The sequence below is a fragment of the Macrotis lagotis genome, chromosome X (assembly GCF_037893015.1).
Source record: "Macrotis lagotis isolate mMagLag1 chromosome X, bilby.v1.9.chrom.fasta, whole genome shotgun sequence".
NCBI lineage: Eukaryota > Metazoa > Chordata > Mammalia > Peramelemorphia > Peramelidae > Macrotis > Macrotis lagotis.
The window spans coordinates 536,757,203-536,777,185 of NC_133666.1; the positions used below are offsets into that span (position 1 = coordinate 536,757,203).

The window sequence follows — 19,983 nt, forward strand, 5'->3', positions numbered from 1 at the left end:
AACTCACTGCAGTAGCATCTGGCCATGTGTATGTTTGACAGTCTACTTCTCCTATTCTCAGACAGACACACACACACACACACACACACACACACACACACACATCTGGCCATGTGTATGTTTGACAGTCTACTTCTCCTATTCTGAGACAGACAGACACACACACACACACACACATCTGGCCATGTGTATGTTTGACAGTCTACTTCTCCTATTCTGAGACAGACACACACACACACACACACACACACAAACAAACACACACACACAAAAGTACATGTGAGTTCCTTTCCCGGAAGCTGTATTGGTTACTGCATTTAATCTTGAGTTCAGCTGCCTTTTTTAGTGATGTTTTCATTTGCATTGTCATAGTGATTGTATACAGTGTTTTCCTGGATCTGCTTACTTCATTCTGCACCATTTCATAAAGTCTTCCTCAGTTTCTCTTGGCTCTTCATACTCATCATTTCTTATAGCACAGTCATTTTCTGTTGCATTCATATATCACTATTGGTTCAGTCTTCACTCAGTCATAAGATAACTACTATATTTCCAGCTTTCTCATGCCTTTTTCTATTGGCTTGTGTTCTTACAGTGCAATATCTAATTCTGATCCTCAGAGCAAAGATTTTCTTTTGTCTCATATTCGGTATCTATCATTCTTTTAAAAATTATCTTTCAGAAACTGTGGTAGCACATTTTGGGTGAGGAATCGACCCCCAATCTTTGAAAAAAGCCAGTTGAGTGGCACTCAGTGTCTGATGTGAGTATTCTCTTCAGCTGTTTGTTGATAGAGATTGAGACATAGGAGAGAGTAATTGCTTATTGAAGTTGTAGTATTGAGGCCCCTTGCTATTGTTGTATATTCAGCTAGACATTTGTTATGAAAGGGATAATAAACAAGATAGATGATGGAAGATTCAAAAATCAGTGTGATTAAAAACTTTGCCTTTGTTAAGGGAAAGATCTAGGTTAGAATTGTGGTATCTGCATAAATATTTCAGAAATAGAAATAATAATAAGTTTAAATTCTTTGGCCTGGTATTCCAGGTCCTCCACAAATTGGTATTCTCCTGCCTTTCCATGCTTTTTTCATACTGTTCTCTTCCTTGTAATTTATATTCTACTTAAGTTAGACTTTCATCATCTTAACCTAGTTTCATACTTTTCTACCTCCATGCTTTTCCTCACACCTGAAATGCTTTCTTCTTCCTTTGCACTTTTCATTCATACTTGTTTAACATCCTTCTCATCTTTTAAAGCCTAACTGAGATGCTGCCTTACCTGTGAAACTTTCTTTTATCTCCACCTTCTGTGATGATCCATTTGGACATCATACGGTATTTAATCATGTGTGATTTTGTATTGTAATTTTTGTTTCCTGTGTCACATTACCCTAAGCTCCAAAAAGGCCAGATTGTTCTATGAAATTTTTCAATCTCCTCCAGTGCCTAGAAAAGTGCTGTGCACATGGAAGATTCTAATAAATGTTGAGTATTTTAATTCATATAAATAGGGTCATAGATTTAGAACTGGTTGGAATCTTCAAGGTCACTGAATCAGCCTCCTACTTTTACAATGGAGTAAGCTAATGCTTATATAACACAGATTACAGGGATACAATGATCCATACATTTCAACCCCACTCAACTACTTTAGGTTTTAAGGGTTTGGGTTTTTTTTTTTTTTTTTTTTTTTTTTGCTTAACTGTTTTTCTCTGGGTGTGTTATATATCTCTAGGACTTGATGGTAACTCCTAGTCAAGGGTGGGATCTTAATTTTAGTGTTTTGAGAACATGTTGTGAGTAAAGCTCTAGGGTAGTAACCATGTACTTTTTTAATTAGTTAATTTACAAATAGACAGTCAGCAGACCAGGACAGTGATGAGCTGTGACATTCAAGTTCATCATCATTATCTATTACCTTTCCCTTTTTTTGACTGTGAATGTGTATATTTGTGAAGAACCAAAAAGGGTATTTAAATTTTTTTATCTTTCTGGACTTGACCTGTGATTTCAAACTCCCATTGAGGAAACATCCTGAACCTCTGCCAGTGCAAGTCTACACCTGTTCTGCAACTTAGTCTTAAGAGTTGCTGACTTTCCTAGGAAGAAGCAACTAGTATGTTAGAGTGTGATTTAAATTAAGGTTTGTAACACTGATACTGATTAGAGTGCACTATTATATGACCATTCTTAGGTAGTTGACTAGAATAAAAGTGGTAGAAAACTGTGTTTTTAAAAAAAGTTCCTTGAATGGTAGTCTTATAAGTGTCCTAGAGTTGGAGTCAGAAAAGTCTTGATCATACCTACAAGTTCTTTGACCAAGGGCAAGGGTCTTAACCCCTTCGACTCTCCTCCATGCAACTCTCTGAAATTTAGTAAATAAATTAAGCAGTTCTATGTGTTGGTGGACAGGGGTTCCAAACTAAGGAAGTCACAGTTCTTTTGTGATTAATTTATTGTGTCAGGTGGTGAAAGGTTTGGTCTTTTTAATAATATATTTGTTTTTAGTATTCCTTTCATTTCCCAGTATGTCTCTCTCCCCTCCCCAGCCTGTTCCTTTATTTATAAAAAAGAAAAAGAAAAGAAGTTGTTTGTCACAACTAACACATTAACCAAGTCTGCTGTTTAGAAATTTTCCACATTTACAGTACCCCACCTCTACAGAGAAGGGAAGGAAGTACATTCTTATCTCTTCTTCATGGCATTTCAATTATTTGTTATTTTCATTTATGTTGTTATAGTCATTGCATATATGTTGTCCTGACTTTGCTTACTTCACTTTTTATCAGTTCATAGAAGTCTAACCATGCTTCTATTTTTCAGTCATTGTTTCTTCATTATATACCACAATTTAGATGGGCATTTGCTTTGTTTATAATTCTTTGCCTTTGTAAAAAAAGTATTACTATCAATATTTTGGTGTGTATGACACCTCTTTCTATTTGAATTCCTTTGGCTTTACTCAGATATTTACTTTAGGTGAAAGGAAGCAGCAAAGGAAAGTCTAAATTATACAAATAAAGTGGAGTCATAGGATAGGTTTCTCATTGATTAAGCTATTGAACTAAAACAGTCTACTTTTGCTTCTGAATTTCTCTGTGAATTATCTTATTCACTTATATCTGTTTACATGCCTAGAAGTTAAAATGAAAAATGTGATTATTTTGGAGTGATGAAATTTTACCACTTTGGACAGAATTCCAAAGCTTCAGAAGATTTCAGGAATATACTTTGACCTACTAGGGTTGGAGCCTTAATTAGACTTTAGGAACTTATACTTTAAATATTTTGAAAACTGTATTTCAGCATAATTGATTTCTGTTTTGATTCAGTGGATTATATGTTACACACTTAAAAACTTTCTGAGGAGTCCCTAGGCTTGGCTTTACTAGTCTGCCAAAATTGCATGAATGAAGAGTTGGTGTTGTTTTCAATAGTATCTCAGAATTAGTAGAGCTAAGAAAGAACCTTGGAGAGCATCCAGTTCCATTTCTGTTTCAGGGGAGATCAGGAGTAGGTACTTGGTTTGCCTGAGTTCCAAGTCTCCTGACTCTTAGTGCAACATTCTTTTTCCTGTCTCCCATAGGTAAAACTCCATTATAAAGTAACTAACCCTAGGCCATCGATTTTGTTAATATATTACAGACCAGAAAGGGGACTGGACTGAGTGTCAAGATACTCATATCCTTGAACCTTGGGGTCCTTATCTGTCAAATTATGAACAAGATGATCTCTAAATTCTCTTCCAGTTCTAATATTTTGTAGCACAGAAGGTTAAGCACTCAAACACATAGGACCTACATTTATTTTCCCAGTATTATGTGGAAGAGGTTCTATTGAATGTCAAAAGGATTTATCCACCCTGTGCCATCAGATCAACATGGAGAGTAAATATACAGAAACCTCAAAGAATCCTTTTCTTTACACATGCCATTTTGCTGATTCAGTGAAACCTGCGGCCCAAGTGATTGGAAAGAGGGAAAAAAGCAGCCTAACAACAAACCCTGAGACCATCAGAATTTTATGATAACTTTGTTAGAAAATAAGACTTCTAAGGTTGATGTGAAATGTACTATGAGCATGATGATAATTAGTCATTAATTCTATTGCAGGCCCCCTGTGTACATAGAGGACAAAGCTGTCAATACTCTAGCTTATCTTTGTGATGGGGATGCCAGAACTGGACTAAATGGACTGCAGTTGGCGGTTCAAGCCAAGCTAGGCTCAAGGAAACCATTTTGTAAGAAGAGTGTACAAAATTATTCTGGTGAAGGAGTTTTAATCACAGAAAATGATGTGAAAGAAGGCCTGCAGCGTTCACACATTTTGTATGACCGAGCAGGTGAGTTGTTGAAAAAGTATTTTTGAAAGTACTGAAACTGAAATTCAGAAAGACTCACAGGTAGCAAAACTTCCAGATTACTGACTTTCCATTCTAAATTATTCAAAATATTTCTGACAGAATTTCAACATTTAGTTTCCCCAATTTGAATGAAATCTGATTTGAAACACTTTTCAATCCAACTACTCTGGATAAAAATACAAAAGACACAAAGCAGAGGCACCCATGTTGCAATTTAGAAGGTATCTCTGTGTTAGAAATTGAGTTTCAAATTTATATGTTGAAATGAATCAATTTTCAATTTCAATTACAGCTCATTGTCATTATCATCTAGTTAAGTGTTTTTAAGGACGCATTGGCTGTAAGTCTTACTGGGGATAGCTAGAAGGGGAAGGACCTTTGATTCACCTCATTAGTGCAGTGAATTTCTGGAAATTCCCTTCACCTTCTTCATTCATGACTTGCAGTGTGTTCTCTGTAGTAACCTTAGAGCTGCCGGGGGCCCTGGGAGATGTGTTGACTTTCCAGCAGTCACGCAGCACACTAGTGTGTCATAGGCAGGACTTACCCTCCTCTTCTCCACAGCCAGACTTTTAGCTACCATTCACTGAGTCTCTTGATCTCTGTATTAAGTCATTAGGAGTTCTTGTGTGCTCATAGTCAAAATGGTGCTGAGCATGAGAAGGAGCTATTTTGTTTTTGTCCCTTTTATTGGTGATGAATAAAAATATCATCTGAATCTTCTTTGTAAATATTAGGACCTAAAACTTCTCCCATCCCCCATGTTTTCATTCAGTTTGATTGAGTCTTGATGCTTTTATTTTTGGAAATACTTTTTAAGGAAATGAATTTTGCAGTTTGCATTTGTCAGGAGGTTTACAAAGAAGTCTATTTGCAAATAGCAAATCTGATACTAGCTCTTAATGAAATTCGTGACTTGGCAATATCGTCTCACAATTAGGGCACATTTGTCTTTTTATAAAGAGGTAGGTGGGTGATAGAGACCAGATTAGACCTGTTTTTTGGTGCTTAATGCCTGTAGTATCCTACTTAAGTAAAACTGTCATGAATTCAGATCAGATTTTCTATACTTCTTAGGGAGCTGATATTTCAGTGTTCTGACACATCACATGTTCTGTGTATTTTCTAATTTTCTACAAGATATTACCAGATGGTTTATTAGAGAGAGTGTTGGGTGGTGGTTAGAAACAGAACAGAAAATGAATTTGATTCCTGGTATCGCATCTTGACTCATCATTTGACCTTGGTTACATGATGTAACTATTTAGCCTTTCCTGATGGCAGCCACTGCGGTGGGGCTTAACTGGAGTTAAGAGCACATTAAGAACATTTAGATAAAAAGTACTGGTAAGGAATCAAGATTACTGATGCTGCTAATATGGACTAGGTCAGGACAGGGGCAACTACCCTACATCACAAAAGACCCCTGAATGCAACTATTTGGCCAGCTTTTGACTAATCAAGTCACCATATGCTCCCCTGATAAACTGCCAGAAAAACTCAGACTAAACAAATTACATACCAGAATCCTATTTTTCTTTTAGCCACATTACAGAATTTGGGGAGTGAAACAAAATTTTCAAAAGCAACAAAATTTCCTATGGATAGATACCACCATGCCTTTAGAGTTTTAACAAAGTGTCCCCTTTCCTTCACCTCACTCCCTAATCTCAAGGTTATGAAAGCCCCCTCTTTATTCCTGCCCGTGCTGGGTAACTACACAGCACTGAGTGAAGTTGTTCTCTTAACTCTATCAGGATGTCCTATCCTTATTGCCCTCAGATTTACCCTCCCAGGGTGCTACTTCCTGAGAGGAAAAAACAACACCCCAAGTACATTAGGAAGCTCAGATCCTAGGATATTCATCTATGTGGCCTATAATATAATGGGCAGCTCTACTGTATGGGAACCACAATCAGTTAGACCTGGAATTTGGACCAAAATTGAGACTAAAGGAGCTAAAGCATATCCTTCAATATGCTGAAAGATATTCCTAAATTTTATACAAGCATTCACACAAAGCATACCAAGTTTGAAACCTATATATCATTTATTTTAGCATTCTTTTTTAAAATTTTGAGTTCTAAACTTTCTCCCTCCTTCCCACCCCTCCCCTACCCACTGAGAAGGCAAGCAATAAATCAGTTAAACATATCAAGTCTTGCAAAATATTGTCATATAAGCTATATTTGGGGGGGACCCTCTACAGTATTCTCCAATTGATTCTCTTATACATTATTTTTTTCTCCACTGCCTCATAAATTTCACATTCACATAGCAAGCATTGGACAGAGGCTTAGAAAGCCACAGACAAGGCTGTGGGTATGACTGAGCTCAGGACATTGTGAAGGACAAACCAGGAAGCTTCTTGAATTAATGGGACACTGACTTCTGACAACCTCTGTTCCATAAACTAAGGGGAAGGAGTTTGGGATGGCACCTATTTAAGTGTAAAACTTCTTTAACAAGGGCTTAAAAGATGCCCTTGACTTACAGATTGTGTCCACACCAGGTCAGAGGTTTTAATTGGTTCTTTTCGAGCAGTGCTGGTTTTTCTCTTTTTTTTAAGCCAACTTAATGTCGTGATTCAGTGAATGAGAAGTTCACCTAGCTCGGCTCCTGTGAGTCATAGCTAAGGCATCTCCTTTCCATTAGTGTTACTAGAGGGGTGCTCATAGAACTTATAGTGATTTTAAGGGTTCTGACCCAAGTGTGTTTCAACTTGTAGTTGAAATGGTAGGAAATGATAGTATAAAGGTCAATGGCATAGTTTAAACAGACATTTTAGAAAACTAGACTCCCAGTCAGCCTTTGTACTCTGATCTTGTTCTGCTGCTGAGTTGTGGCCTGGAGGAGTTTCAGAGGACCCCAAGCTCCATGAGTCAGCAGTGCAGTGTAGAGCAGCCAAAAAATAATTCATATGCTCCAGGGCCAATTTAGGAGGGACACAACTTGGAGTAATAGAGAGGTGATGGAGTGTCTTCTTACCAGGGAATTCAGCTGCTGGGATTTGTTCCTGGGGCTCATAAATACTGCACAGAAGAGACACAGGACCCTGTGTCCTCTGCCCTGTCCAGTCTTCCTCTGGTGCTGTGTGACAGTTTTGAAAGCTGCAGTTTTTAAGGACTTGATAAGAAAGTGCCCAGAGGAGAGGCAGCCAGAATGTGGAGGGCATTGACCAAGCTGGGTTGAAAGCACTGGGCATCTTTAACTCAGAGAAGACTTGGAGCAATCACATCCTGGCTACCTGCCCAGGGAGGAAGGGTTAGATTGGTTCTGGGTGGACAGTAGTCTTTCCTCTATACTACCTTGTCTCCTTGACCTAGTAGTCTTTATAAGGAGATTGTGGTAAGGTTTTGTTTCTGGAGTAAAGAGCAGGGGGGTGCTGGATTAATAAGACTGGAGATAGTTTAGTCTGAGACATTGACTTTCCCTACAACTCTTCTTGGTACCCAAACTTTAAAGCTTGTAATTGGAAAAGTCCGATTCCATGTGGGAGAAGTGATCATCTTGGATTGTTTACAGTAATCTGATAGTTGAGAAGAAAATTATTTACTTGCCTTAGCCTTGCTCTGAAATTCGAGGCTATTGAGCTCTCTCTCTGGTTAGCCTCACTGTCCTTTTCCTTTTGACAGAGTCCACTGTCTTATTGAGGGCCCTCTGAGTGTCTCCTTACCAGGGAATTCAGCTGCTGAGATTTGTTCCTGGGACTCATGTGCCATGAGAGGAGAACACAGGCACATTGTTTGTCCGGCCTCATGATGGGAGTGGGCCAGGTGCCTCTCTTGAAGGGATCACACTCTTAACACTATTAAAAATAGCTGGCTGCATTCTCCTGCAGGCAGGCAGTGTTGTAGAGTACCCTTCTGCATGCACAAGCAGGTTAACACAATATAAAAAAGGGAAATGCTTTACAAACTTCACAGTCTCTTTGTAAAGCTTTCTGAGCTAGCTGTAAGTTCCTGTTGGTCTGTGGTTTATTTTTCTTTTCCTGGAATATATTTTAGGAATGTTTATAGATTTTTAGAAAAAAATGATTATAGGGTCATAGAAATGTAAAGCACCAAGGCCGCAGTTTGTGCTATAGAAGACACTGATATATTATTTTTTAATGTTTTTATAACATAACTGCAGCCTTAGAACTGTGTATTTTCCCAAGATCAGTTAATAAAAGTAAATATTACATATGTAAGCATTAAAGTCCTATGTAGTATTGTTGCTTGTAAGAAATAAATGAAAGGGGCAGCTAGGTGGTGCAGTGGATAGAGTCGGGAGTATCTGGGCTCAAATCTGGCCTCAGACAATAATAATTACCTAGCTGTGTGGCCTTGGGCAAGCCACTTAACCCCATTTGCCTTGCAAAAATCTAAAAAAAAAAAAGAAATGAAAGTCCAGAGAAATTACTTGCCCAAAGTCACACAGATGGTAAATGGGTGTCTTGATTGGAACCTTGGCTCCTCTGACTCAAACTCATTTTTCCATGGTACCATTGATTTAAGCTTACAGAAAGTTAGTAAAATGCCCAGAGCAAATGAGCTCTTTTGTGAGAAGCTACTGTGTCAGAGCTCCCAGCATGAGGGTATTGGATTTAGGACTCTAAATCTCCACATTTTTTTGTTTGTTTGTTTTGAATCTACACATTTTAAAGAAAACTTGGAAAGCAGATACTGAAAAATGCAGAGGCAACACCAGCTTAACCACTCTTGATTCACATCACCAATTCTACATCCCAGGCAGCCACAGCACTTAGGCTTATTAGCATTTCCTTTAGCCACACAGTTTTAACCAGTATTAAAGCTAAAGCATTGGGCTCATCTCCCATGTTGACAAATCTGTAATTATTCATTTAAGGCTACCTTTCCAGAAGAATGCTCTCTCCTACGTCTGAGTGGGCACTTGAGCTATCCCCAGAAATTTCCATTGCTGCAGCCACCTTTCCTGATTGGAAATAGAAAGTAGGAGTAAGAAGAGCTAGAAGTACCAAAGAATTATACCCTCCCAAGAGCTCACATGACCTTATCCACATCCCAGGATGCCACGCCAGTGGTATTTGCACCACCTTGCCCATTTAACAGGGTACACTTTGAGTTTTCACCCTCCCCTTAGAGAACAGCTGTCAATGTGATTTTCCTTAAGCTTTCCTCATTAGCTTACTATTATAAAAGCATGTTAATCAGCCAGTTGATTTTTATTTATGGATTTGATAATCCTCTGTGGGCCTTATGGTTTTACCTTCTGCCTTTCTTCTTTTTCATGTGTTTTTGCCTTCTGATCTCTAGGAGAAGAGCATTATAACTGTATCTCTGCACTTCATAAATCCATGCGTGGCTCAGACCAGAATGCTTCACTCTACTGGCTGGCCCGAATGCTGGAAGGTGGTGAGGACCCATTATATGTAGCCAGGAGACTGGTGAGATTTGCCAGTGAAGACATAGGTGAGTATGATGGGATGGGCCAGTAGCATCTCTGGGAGCATTCCTTCTTTGTATCTTCAGCCCTCAGGAAATTTTAAACAGAAAGCTGTTTGGACCATTTTGCTGTCAAGAGGGAGGAACAAACCTGAGAAATTTCTAAATTACACATAAAACATTTATTTTGTGGTAGAGAGCTTTTACTATGTATTTATTACTTGTTATTCCAGTAATATCTGCAGCTTGTTAGAGTATAGGAACCAAATAATATTTGTGGATTTGATTCAGGAATATAAATCCCTGGAGGCAGGGAGTGTGTCACACCTGTAGGTGCATAATAAATGTTTGTTGAACTGAATTGCATTGCTGTTAAGTAACTCCTAATACAGAATCCTAAATATCAGACTCAGAAAAATTGTTTCAGCTGTAGCCTTAGGTTGTTGCTGGTAGGAATTTTTTCCTCAAATTTGTCTATTTTTATGATTTTATTTCTGCCATTAGTTGCCAATTTATTGAAAATGTTGTATTATCTTAATTTCTGGGAATTAGTCTGTAAATTTAGTGGGGGGGGTCCTAACATAAGTACAATAAAAAATGGATTCCATATAACAGACATCTAAGTATTTTTTTACTGAATGGAAGAAATATGTAGATACTGAACACAAAGGGACAGTGATAAATGGCACAAATTAATTTTGGAAATATTTATTCATAAAATTGTTTGTATTTGTATTCTGCCTTCAACAGAGGGGGAAAGAAAGGCATATCTTTAGGTTGTTATACCTTGGGTGCCTAGAGTGTAAACAGACTTGTTCTTCAATAATTGTGATTCTTGCTGATGCCAAAAATTCTTGTCATTTTACTTTCTCTTTGATGATTTGGGTGAATTTCAGGCTTGGCAGATCCTTCTGCATTGACCCAAGCAGTGGCTGCTTACCAGGGCTGTCATTTCATAGGGATGCCAGAATGTGAGGTATGATATCATTTTAGCTTTATCAAATTTAGTTTATTTGTTTTTGTGTTCTTTGACTTCCTGAGTGTGAATATGAATTTTCTAATTTCCTCTTTACTGTGTCTTTACTAAGCCACTTGGATTTTGATTTTCCATTAACTAATGTATTTTTTGGAAAATGGGATAATAATTATATCACTCAAAAGATGAAGGGAATTTTATGATAGGATTTTGAAAAACTGATTTAGTAGTTATTATGACTATTATTATAGTCAGTCATATCTGGCTCTTCATGATCCCATTTGGAGTTTGTTTGGGTTTTTTTTCTTTTTTTTAGGTTTTTGCAAGGCAGTAGGGTTAAGTGGCTTGCCCAAAGCCATGTGGCTAGGTAATTATGAAGTGTCTGAGGTCATATTTGAACTCAAGTCCTCCTGGCTCGAGGACTGGTGTTCTATCCACTGCGCCACCTAGCCTCCCCTGGAGGTTTTCTTTAAAAAGATACTGGAGAAGTTTGCCATTTCCTTCTCTTCCTCATTTTACAGATAGGGAAACAGACAGAATGATTTAATTACTTGTTTAGCTAGTGTCTGAGGCATAATTTGAACTCAGGTCTTCCTGACTCCATATCCTCTACTCTAGCCATTGACTACTGTATTCTAAAGCAACCTGAACCTAAATTTTAACTCTCTCTTCTGTATCATCCTTCTGTTTAGGTCCTTCTGGCGCAGTGTGTGGTTTACTTTGCCAGAGCCCCAAAGTCTATTGAAGTATACAATGCTTACAACAATGTCAAAGCCTGCTTGAGAAACCACCAGGGTCCTCTTCCACCTGTCCCAATGCACCTGAGGAATGCACCCACCAGGCTCATGAAGGACTTGGGTTATGGCAAAGGCTATAAATACAATCCTTCCTACAAGGATCCGGTGGAGCAGGAATATCTGCCTGAAGAATTAAGAGGGATAGACTTCTTTAAGCAAAAACGATGCTGAACTTTAAGATGTGGTTCAAGTAAATAGTGTGTTTTTCTAGGGAGGGTCCAGAAGGAAGAGCCTCTGGATTTTTTTTTATTTTTTTTTTATTTTTTTTTTTTTTTTTAGTTTATTGCCTGTTTGGGCCGGGGAGGGTAGGGATGGTTAAATTATCAGCAGTTTGTGCCAGGATTTTAACTCCTTCTAATAGGAGGTAGAATTACTTCTGTGACCAAATGCCTGACCTTGAAGTGCTGTTCATTTGTACTCTGCAAAGCAATGCTAAGGAAAATAATTGGCAGCAATGTGCAATGAAGGAGTGTCAGTAAGGAGTTAGCTGTTTTGTCAGAGTATTTAAGTTGCAAATTCATTTTGTAATTCAGTTCAGTAGTATTATAGCTGTTTTTTTTTTTAAAGTGTATATTCTGGGTAATTTTAACTGTTAAGAAAAAAATAATTACAATTTAATACCGCATAGTGTTTTAAGTATTTTTTTTATATGGAAAGGTCTTATGAACCAATAAAGATATTTCAAAGTATTCTTGAATCTTTATTTTCCTTTTTCATTGATCTGTAAATGATACCACTAAAAAGGGGGGCTTTTATTGCATTTTATTGGATAGAAACTGTGGCAAATGCTAAGACTGTACAACAGATTGGAGAACCCAAGAAGGTGGGGTTTTTCCAAAAGGCTCACTTTCATCCATCTTGGGTTTTAGGGTTTAGTTGTGTTCTGACTTAAAATACCTTATTTTAGGAGAAGGGTAGGCTTCCACATATGAAAGACAACAATATCGTGCAACTGATAGGGAAATAAACTATGAAACCAATTTATTTAACAAACCTTCAGCTTATCTCTTCTTCTGTCCCCTGATGGAAGGAGTATGGAGAGCCAAGAAGTGAGTACCAAGTGCCTTGTCCTAGAGATGTGAGTAGAATGTTGTGATCTGTGGTACAGTTGAGATGGCTAGGAGGGGTTTGGAATTGTGAATGAGTCCTGCATATTGTGTTCTGGGGAACCCTCTGTGGTCTACATGAGGGGAGGAGGGGGATTAGAAGAAAATAGTTACCATGAGAAAACCGTGAAGTTAATGATACTTTTCACTCCAGAATATTAAATATGACACCGTAAGTGCTTGCAGCACCATATTCCTCACACTGTCCGAAGCCCTGGAGATAGATATAATAAAGATGATAATGCACGTCCTCAGGGAGTTTATATTCTAATTTAGGATGTCTGCTTATAAAGGGATGCTGAAAAGTCCTAAGTTGGAGGAAAGATGTGGTATGGGAATGGTTGGGAAGTGGCATGGAGGCCTACCCCTGGATAAGGTAAAGTGGGTTATGAAATCCAAGGTGTCCTTTGAGCCTGAGATGAGAATGAAAGCCAGAGTAGGCAGCACACTGTGGTAATAGTTGAATCTCTTTTTTATGTGAAATTGTGAAAATACTTAAAACTCTTCTTTTGGTCCAGAATTTCCCAGCTGCCTCTTTATTCTTATACATTGTATCAATGTATGTCTAGTCTAAGAATTACATGGACAAATCATTTGGAATATTTTGGTTAGTGGAGAATTGGATACTCCAAAAAAGTCACTCATCTAATGATTGGTTGGCTTAAGCAGTTGGGACACATTTGATGGGTGCTTTTGTTGAATTAATATAATTATTATAATAACAAGAAAAGAATGAAAGAAGGTATAGTGAAAGACTGTCATTGACTAGTTCATGGGAGACCTAATTGCTCAGTTTAAAGTTTAGTATAGTATATGAAAACATTTTTTCAATGTGTTTTTGGTCCCAACATGCAACTTCAAAAGATTGATGACATTTAATTATTTTCATTGGAGGATCCAATAACTTTGGAAATCAAGAAATGATTTATTATACATCATAGAATTTTGGATGGGTCCTTGGAGATCACTTAGGGTAGTCACTGGGGTTTTAAAGATGATAAATACAGGTCCAGAGAAAATCTTCAAGTCAGAAGAACCTCATAAATTGAGTCCAACTCATTCTGAAATTAGGAATTCCCACTATAGCATTCTGATAAGTGGTACAGTTTCAAGGCTTTTCACATTTGTGGCCACCTGTTCAACTTCATATGCTAAACTAGCCTACTTTTTTGGGGGGGTTGTTTATACAGGCTTATAAAACATGTAGTTCAGGGAAATGGTGTTACATAGATGTGGATCTAGATTTTAACAAAATCCTTGACAAGCATCTCTTGTGGAAAAGGTTGAGCCATGTGTCATTAATGGCTCTTACATTTGTATTCCAAAAAGGAAATTTTGTAAGGGGTGGGGAGAAATGAATACTCAGTCCCCTTAAAGCTGAGTAAGATTACTTTAGTTTTTGTGCCCAATACATCACCTATTGCTTGAGCTTGTAGTTTGATAGGTCAGTATCATTTTTTCCCCCATGAACTTTCTAGCCCCATTTTCTGATCTATGTCTATTCTATATTCATACAGGACTCCTTCAACCCAAGTAGTGGATGTTAAATTTATACCTGTTTTTACTAACATATTGTCCATTCTTCCTTTACTCTCTATTGTGTTTTCAGTCAATGTATTTTCACACAGATGAATAATCTGAACAACAGATCATACCCTCATGTTGACATGATTACAGCTTTGTACCATCCCTGGAATGAGACTCCTCTCCTCTGACATAATGCCAGACTTCATCACTAAATACTTGGACTATTGTAATAACCTGCAGGTAGATTTGAGCACATCTAGTCTCTCCTCGCACTAAACCATCCTCTATTCAGCCATTAAAGTGATTTTCCAAAGGTCTGACTGTTTCCTCACTGCCACCCACCCCACTTTAGAAAACTCCAGAGTCAAATACAAAATCCTCTGGTATTCAAAACCCTTCATAGCCCAGCCCCGTTCACTCTTTCCAGGTTTTTTAATACCTTTTTTCCCAATACATGCTCTTCAGTAGACACACAGGTCTCCTGGCTGTTTCATGAACAAAATAATTCACAATATTAGAAGGACACACAGTTTGACAGATCTTGGAATGTTTTGGTTCTCATCTTAAATACTTAAATACTTCCAATTAACATATTTTCTGATTTTAAAAGTCAAGTATCTAATCATTCCTCTGCTATCACATTTTTCCACTGTTCAGTTGGGGGTGGGGATGGGGGAAGAAGGAACTACCCTTAGGTATTTGAATATGTGGCCCCGGTTTGCATTCCTACCTATTTTCCTTAGATTTTCTTTCCAGCCTGGTAAATAATGCCTAATATTCCATTATGGTCTAGTGAACAGTTAATATCTTGTTGATTTACCCCGGGTCTCAAAGGTTGGATTCAGATCCAGGTCTCCTAACTCCCTGTGCAGTTCTCTTCTGCCGTACCAAGTTTTTCTGAATTTAGTTAGTTTTTAGTTCTGGTAGTTTCATATATGGATAAACTATTTTGTATGGTGCACATGTGCTTGTAACAAAGATGATTGGCTTTCATTTGGCATGGATAGATAATCTGATCTGGAATCTGCCGCACAATATTGCCAAAAAGAACCTGTAGCTTCTACCGGGGCAGAAACTAGGAGGGGTATGTTTGCATTAATATTCTTTTTTGGTGTTTTGTTTTTAGCTTTTTGCAAGGCAATGGGGTTAAGTGGCTTGCCCAAGGCCACACTGCTAGGTAATTATTAAGTGACTGAGGCTGGATTTGAACTCAGGTACTCCTGACTCCAGGGCTGTGCTCTATCCACTGTGCCACCTTGCCACCCCCTGCATTAATATTCTTAATGGGAGAGACAGGCAGAGGCCAGGAACCCTCCGACTGGGTCCTTTCTTTACTTTTTTTATTTCTAAGAAAGTGATAATGAGCTTGAATTGCATATATGTGCCACACTTAAAATATTCATGTTCTTAATATAAGGGGTTAGAATAAAAGGCATTTTCCTCAATTGTTTGGGGGAGAGGTAGGACAGAAAAGTTAAGCATAATCTTATGTGGTCCTCACAACAACCCTAGAAAGAAGGTGCTATTATTTCCATTTTATAGTTGAGGAACTTGAGGCAGACAAGTTAAACAATTTATTCAGGGTCATAAAGCTAGTAAAAATAAGGTTACATTATATATATATATATATACATATATATGTATATATATATATGTGTGTATATATATAATATATATATATATATATATATATATTATATATATAAGCTCCTTTCCACCAAACTGATTACAAAAAAGATCACGAATAACTAGTAAACCTCATCATTAAAGTAAGTAGTAAACTGAAACTCAGGAAGTTATACAGTTAAAAGAGATCAGTACACAAAAGTAATGATTGATTCTTTAGTTGGAGTAAGATAAAATCTCATCTCAAACAAGGAAAGAGAGGAATCTTAGGATCCTTTTTACTGGGGTATGGAGAATTCACATTGGGCAAGTTCTCACATGATGATATAAAAAACAATGCAAGGACACTCAAGGTTTCTCTTAACTTAGGAATACATTTTGTGAAATGGGAGGCACAGGCACAGGACTGACAAGCAGAGTGTGCCCTCATTAGAGAAAGCTCTATGAACAAAGCAGAATTGAAGTAGCTCAAATGAAGTGTAAAATATGAAAATTTTAGAGAATCCATCCCAAATGTTCCCATGGACTATTTGTGCCTGACCTGTAGTAGAGCATTCCAAGCTTGTATTGGACTGATCAGTCACAATTAGACACACTGTAACGTCTCTAATAGTGATGTTTTGGTCCTCTTAAAGAACAAGACACAACCACCATGTACTGGAAATCAAGGGACATGTTGAAAGGTGACTTCCCCACATTTGTGACTTAAGGGACAGCTATTCCTATTCACAAGTTCACTTGCCTCTATCAGCTATGTTTTTACACCTTCTTAGCTGTTTGTGAATTATGCTGTCTCCCCAAAAACTGACCTTTTTGAGATTTCAGATAGGTAAGAGTCACTCACTACAGAAGTTGGGTCTAGAAAATTTTTTTAAAATAATCCATCTTGACAGGAAATCGGGGTGGCACTATGCAAAGAATATGGATTTGGAATCCAAAGACCTGGGTTTAAGTGTAACTCTGTCATTTAATGTGGGCTAACTAGGTGACCTAGAGGATAGAGTACCAGGTCTGAAGTCAAAAAAACTCCTGAGATTAAATCCAGTCTCAGATGCTTACTAGTGAAATGCTAGGTTAGTCACTGAAACCTGTTTGCCTCTATTTCCTCATCTGTAAAATGAACTGGAGAAGAAAATGGCAAACCATTCCAGTATCTTTGCCAAAAAGACCCCAGATGGGGTCAAATATGATTGAAACATTATTGACAATAATGTTCCCTTAGACAAGTTACGTAAATGAGTTTCACTTTTCTCACCTGTAAAAAACAATTTAATATACCTGTCCTGCCTCACAAGAATTTAGCGAGCATAAAATAAGATAATCTGAGACAGAATTTCGTGAAGTGCTTTTCAAATTTAAGACAATTGAAAAGTTTACGGTTGAAGTTTTAGTTTTCTACTACTGAAAATATAGTTAAAATAATTTACCTGTAAGTCATTTATCCATCTACTAACTACCCATTTAAGGCTATTCTGGTAAAATGCCATCTAACTCCAAAGCAGAAACTTGACACCTTCTATGTGGCTTGTACTCTAATAAATGTATGTGGAAGTTGGCCAAAATTTAGGAAACACTGAGAAAGCCCATGTTCCTCTGAGAATAAGTAAAGATCCCTTGCCTATTTACAATAGAATTTAGCAAATAGGAATTGCTATTCCAAATGGGGCCAATCGGTATTATATTGCTGATTGTTTATAGATTCAAGAAAAGGCAATGACTAGAATTACCAAAAACTTTGTTTCCAAGCATTAAAGTTCTTGTTTATAGTTTTATTCTTCACTTAGAATTCACATTTCTGAAAGTAAAGGCACAAAATTAGAAAATATAGAGCTTTATCTGGGTTACCAAATGGAAATGGATGGTTATGAGGAACAGAAAAATGAAAATGATTGCTGTTCTTTTTTTTTTAGACTATCAAATTTGAGTAGTACCTAATTAGCCACTGGTCAGAAATTTTTGAGCTTTTGGTAACATGAAATGGCCAGAACTTAGGTAACAGGAGCACTATTAATGATGAATATTGTTATTGTCCATAGTTTTTAACAATCAAATACATTTATTGATAGCGTTTTCAAAATGTTTTATATCCATTATCTCATTCAAATCTTCATAAAGCCTCTGAGGCACAAGATACAAAAGTAAAAGTTTGGTACAGTGGAATCCAGCTTTGGTCTGCTAATAGATGTGTGATGAGGGTATGTGTATTGCTGGTGGGGCAGGTGGGGAAGACAGTGGGGAAGAGGAAGAAAAGGGAAGGAGAGACAAGTTACAGCCTCTCAGAGCCTTAATTTAGAATATTTACACTTTCCTTGTGGAAACTAAGAGTAACCAAGGGAGTAGCAAGGTGGTGCAGTGGATAGAGCAACAACTTTGGAGTCAGGAGGACCTGAGTTCAAATGCAGCTTCACACACTTGATACTAATTGCGACCTTGGGCAAGTCACTTAACCCCATTGTCTTGGAAAATCAAAAGACTACAAAACAAGAGTAACCAAAGTAATAAGGGGCAGAGCTAGGACTTATTTAGATTTTCAACTTGAAGTCTAATGTTCTCTTCATTAAAATATTGTCTCTACTTTTCACACAAAATCAGATTTAAATAACTAGGCAAACATCAGCTTTTCATGGATAGGTTGAGCTAATATAAAAAAATGACAATTCTACCAAAACTAATCTACTTGTTTAGTGCCCTACCAATCAAAATTCCAAAAAAAACTTTTAATTTACTTTAGAAATTAAATTAGAATAGAAATTACTTAAATTACTTTAGAAAAAAGTTTTAAGTAAATTCATATGGAGAAATAAGTCAAGAATTTTCCAGGAATTCAATGAAAAAAAGTGCAAAAGAAGGTGGCTTAGCCTTACCAGATCCAAAATTATATTATAAAGCATCAGTCATCAAAACTGTCTGGTATTGGCTAAGAAATAAAGTAGTGGATCAAGTGGAATAGACTAGGTGTAAAAGAGACAACAGGAAATGATTATAGTAGTCTGCTGTTTGATAAACCCAAAGAGTCCAGCTATTGGGATAAAAACTTCGATAAAAACTGTTGGGAAAATTGGAAGTTAGTATAGAAGAAACTTAGATTAGACCAACACCTCATGCCATAAACCAAGATAAGATCCAAATGGGTACAGGATTTAGACATAAAAAAACAATATAAGCAAACTAGAAGATCAAGGACTAGTTTACCTAGCAGATCTATGGAAAGGGAAACAGTTTATGACCAAGGAAAAGATAGAGAACATCATTCAAAACAAACTAGATAATTTTGATTAAATTAAAAAGCTTTTGCACAGACAAAACCACTGTAACCAAGATCAGAAGAAATGTAGTAAAATGGGAAACAATTTTTGCAACTAGTGTTTCTGACAAAGGACTCATTTCTAAAATATACAGAGAACAGTCAAATTTTCAAAAAAAACCCAAGCCATTCCCCAATTAACAAATGGTCAAAGAATATGCAAAGGCAATTTACAACTGAGGAAATCAAAGCAATCCATAGTCATATGAAAAATTGCTCCAAATCATTACTTATTAAGAGAAATGCAAATTAAGGCATCTCTGAGATACCACCTCACACCTCTCAGACTGACCAATATGACCAGAAAGGACAATGATCAATGTTGGAAATCTGGGACACTAATACATTATTGGTGGAGCTTCCTCATCCAGTCTTCCTGGAGAGCAATTTGGGATTATGCCCAAAGGGCAACAAAAATGTACATACCCTTTGACCCAGCAATATGACTAGTGGGTCTATACCCCAAAGAGATGATAAAAAAGGGTAAAACCCTCACTTGTACAAAAATATTTATAACAGCCATGTTTGTGGTGGCAAAAAATTGGAAATTAAGTGAATGTTGTTCAATGGCTTAACAAACTGTGGTATATGTATGTGGTGGAACACTATTGTTCTATTAAAAACCAGGAGGGATGGGAATTCAAGGAAGCCTGGAAAGATTTGCATGCACTGATGCTGAAGGAGATGAGCAGAACCAGAAAAATATTGTACACCCTAATAGCAACATGGGGATGATGATCAACCCTGACGGACTTGCTCATCCCTTTAGGGCAACAACCAGAGACAATTTGGACTATCTGCAATGGAGAATACCATCTGTATCCAGAGAAAAAATTATGGCCTTTGAGCAAAGACCAAAGACTATTACTGT

General features: G+C 37.3%; 1 protein-coding gene across 2 annotated transcripts in view; it reads left to right on the forward strand.

The window, feature by feature from the left end:
• The window catches only part of WRNIP1 (WRN helicase interacting protein 1), a 32,997-nt gene extending 17,365 nt beyond the window's left edge, over positions 1-15,632 (forward strand). The window contains exons 4-8 of one of the 2 annotated variants that reach the window (XM_074199539.1): positions 683-763; positions 4,118-4,347; positions 9,648-9,803; positions 10,673-10,752; positions 11,445-15,632. In XM_074199539.1, the coding sequence (XP_074055640.1) occupies positions 683-763; positions 4,118-4,347; positions 9,648-9,803; positions 10,673-10,752; positions 11,445-11,720 (823 nt within the window). In that variant the 3' untranslated portion in view covers positions 11,721-15,632. The remainder of the gene's footprint in view (positions 1-682; positions 764-4,117; positions 4,348-9,647; positions 9,804-10,672; positions 10,753-11,444) is intronic. The other variant, XM_074199540.1, reaches the window with a different exon arrangement.
• Positions 15,633-19,983: the final 4,351 nt, after the last annotated feature.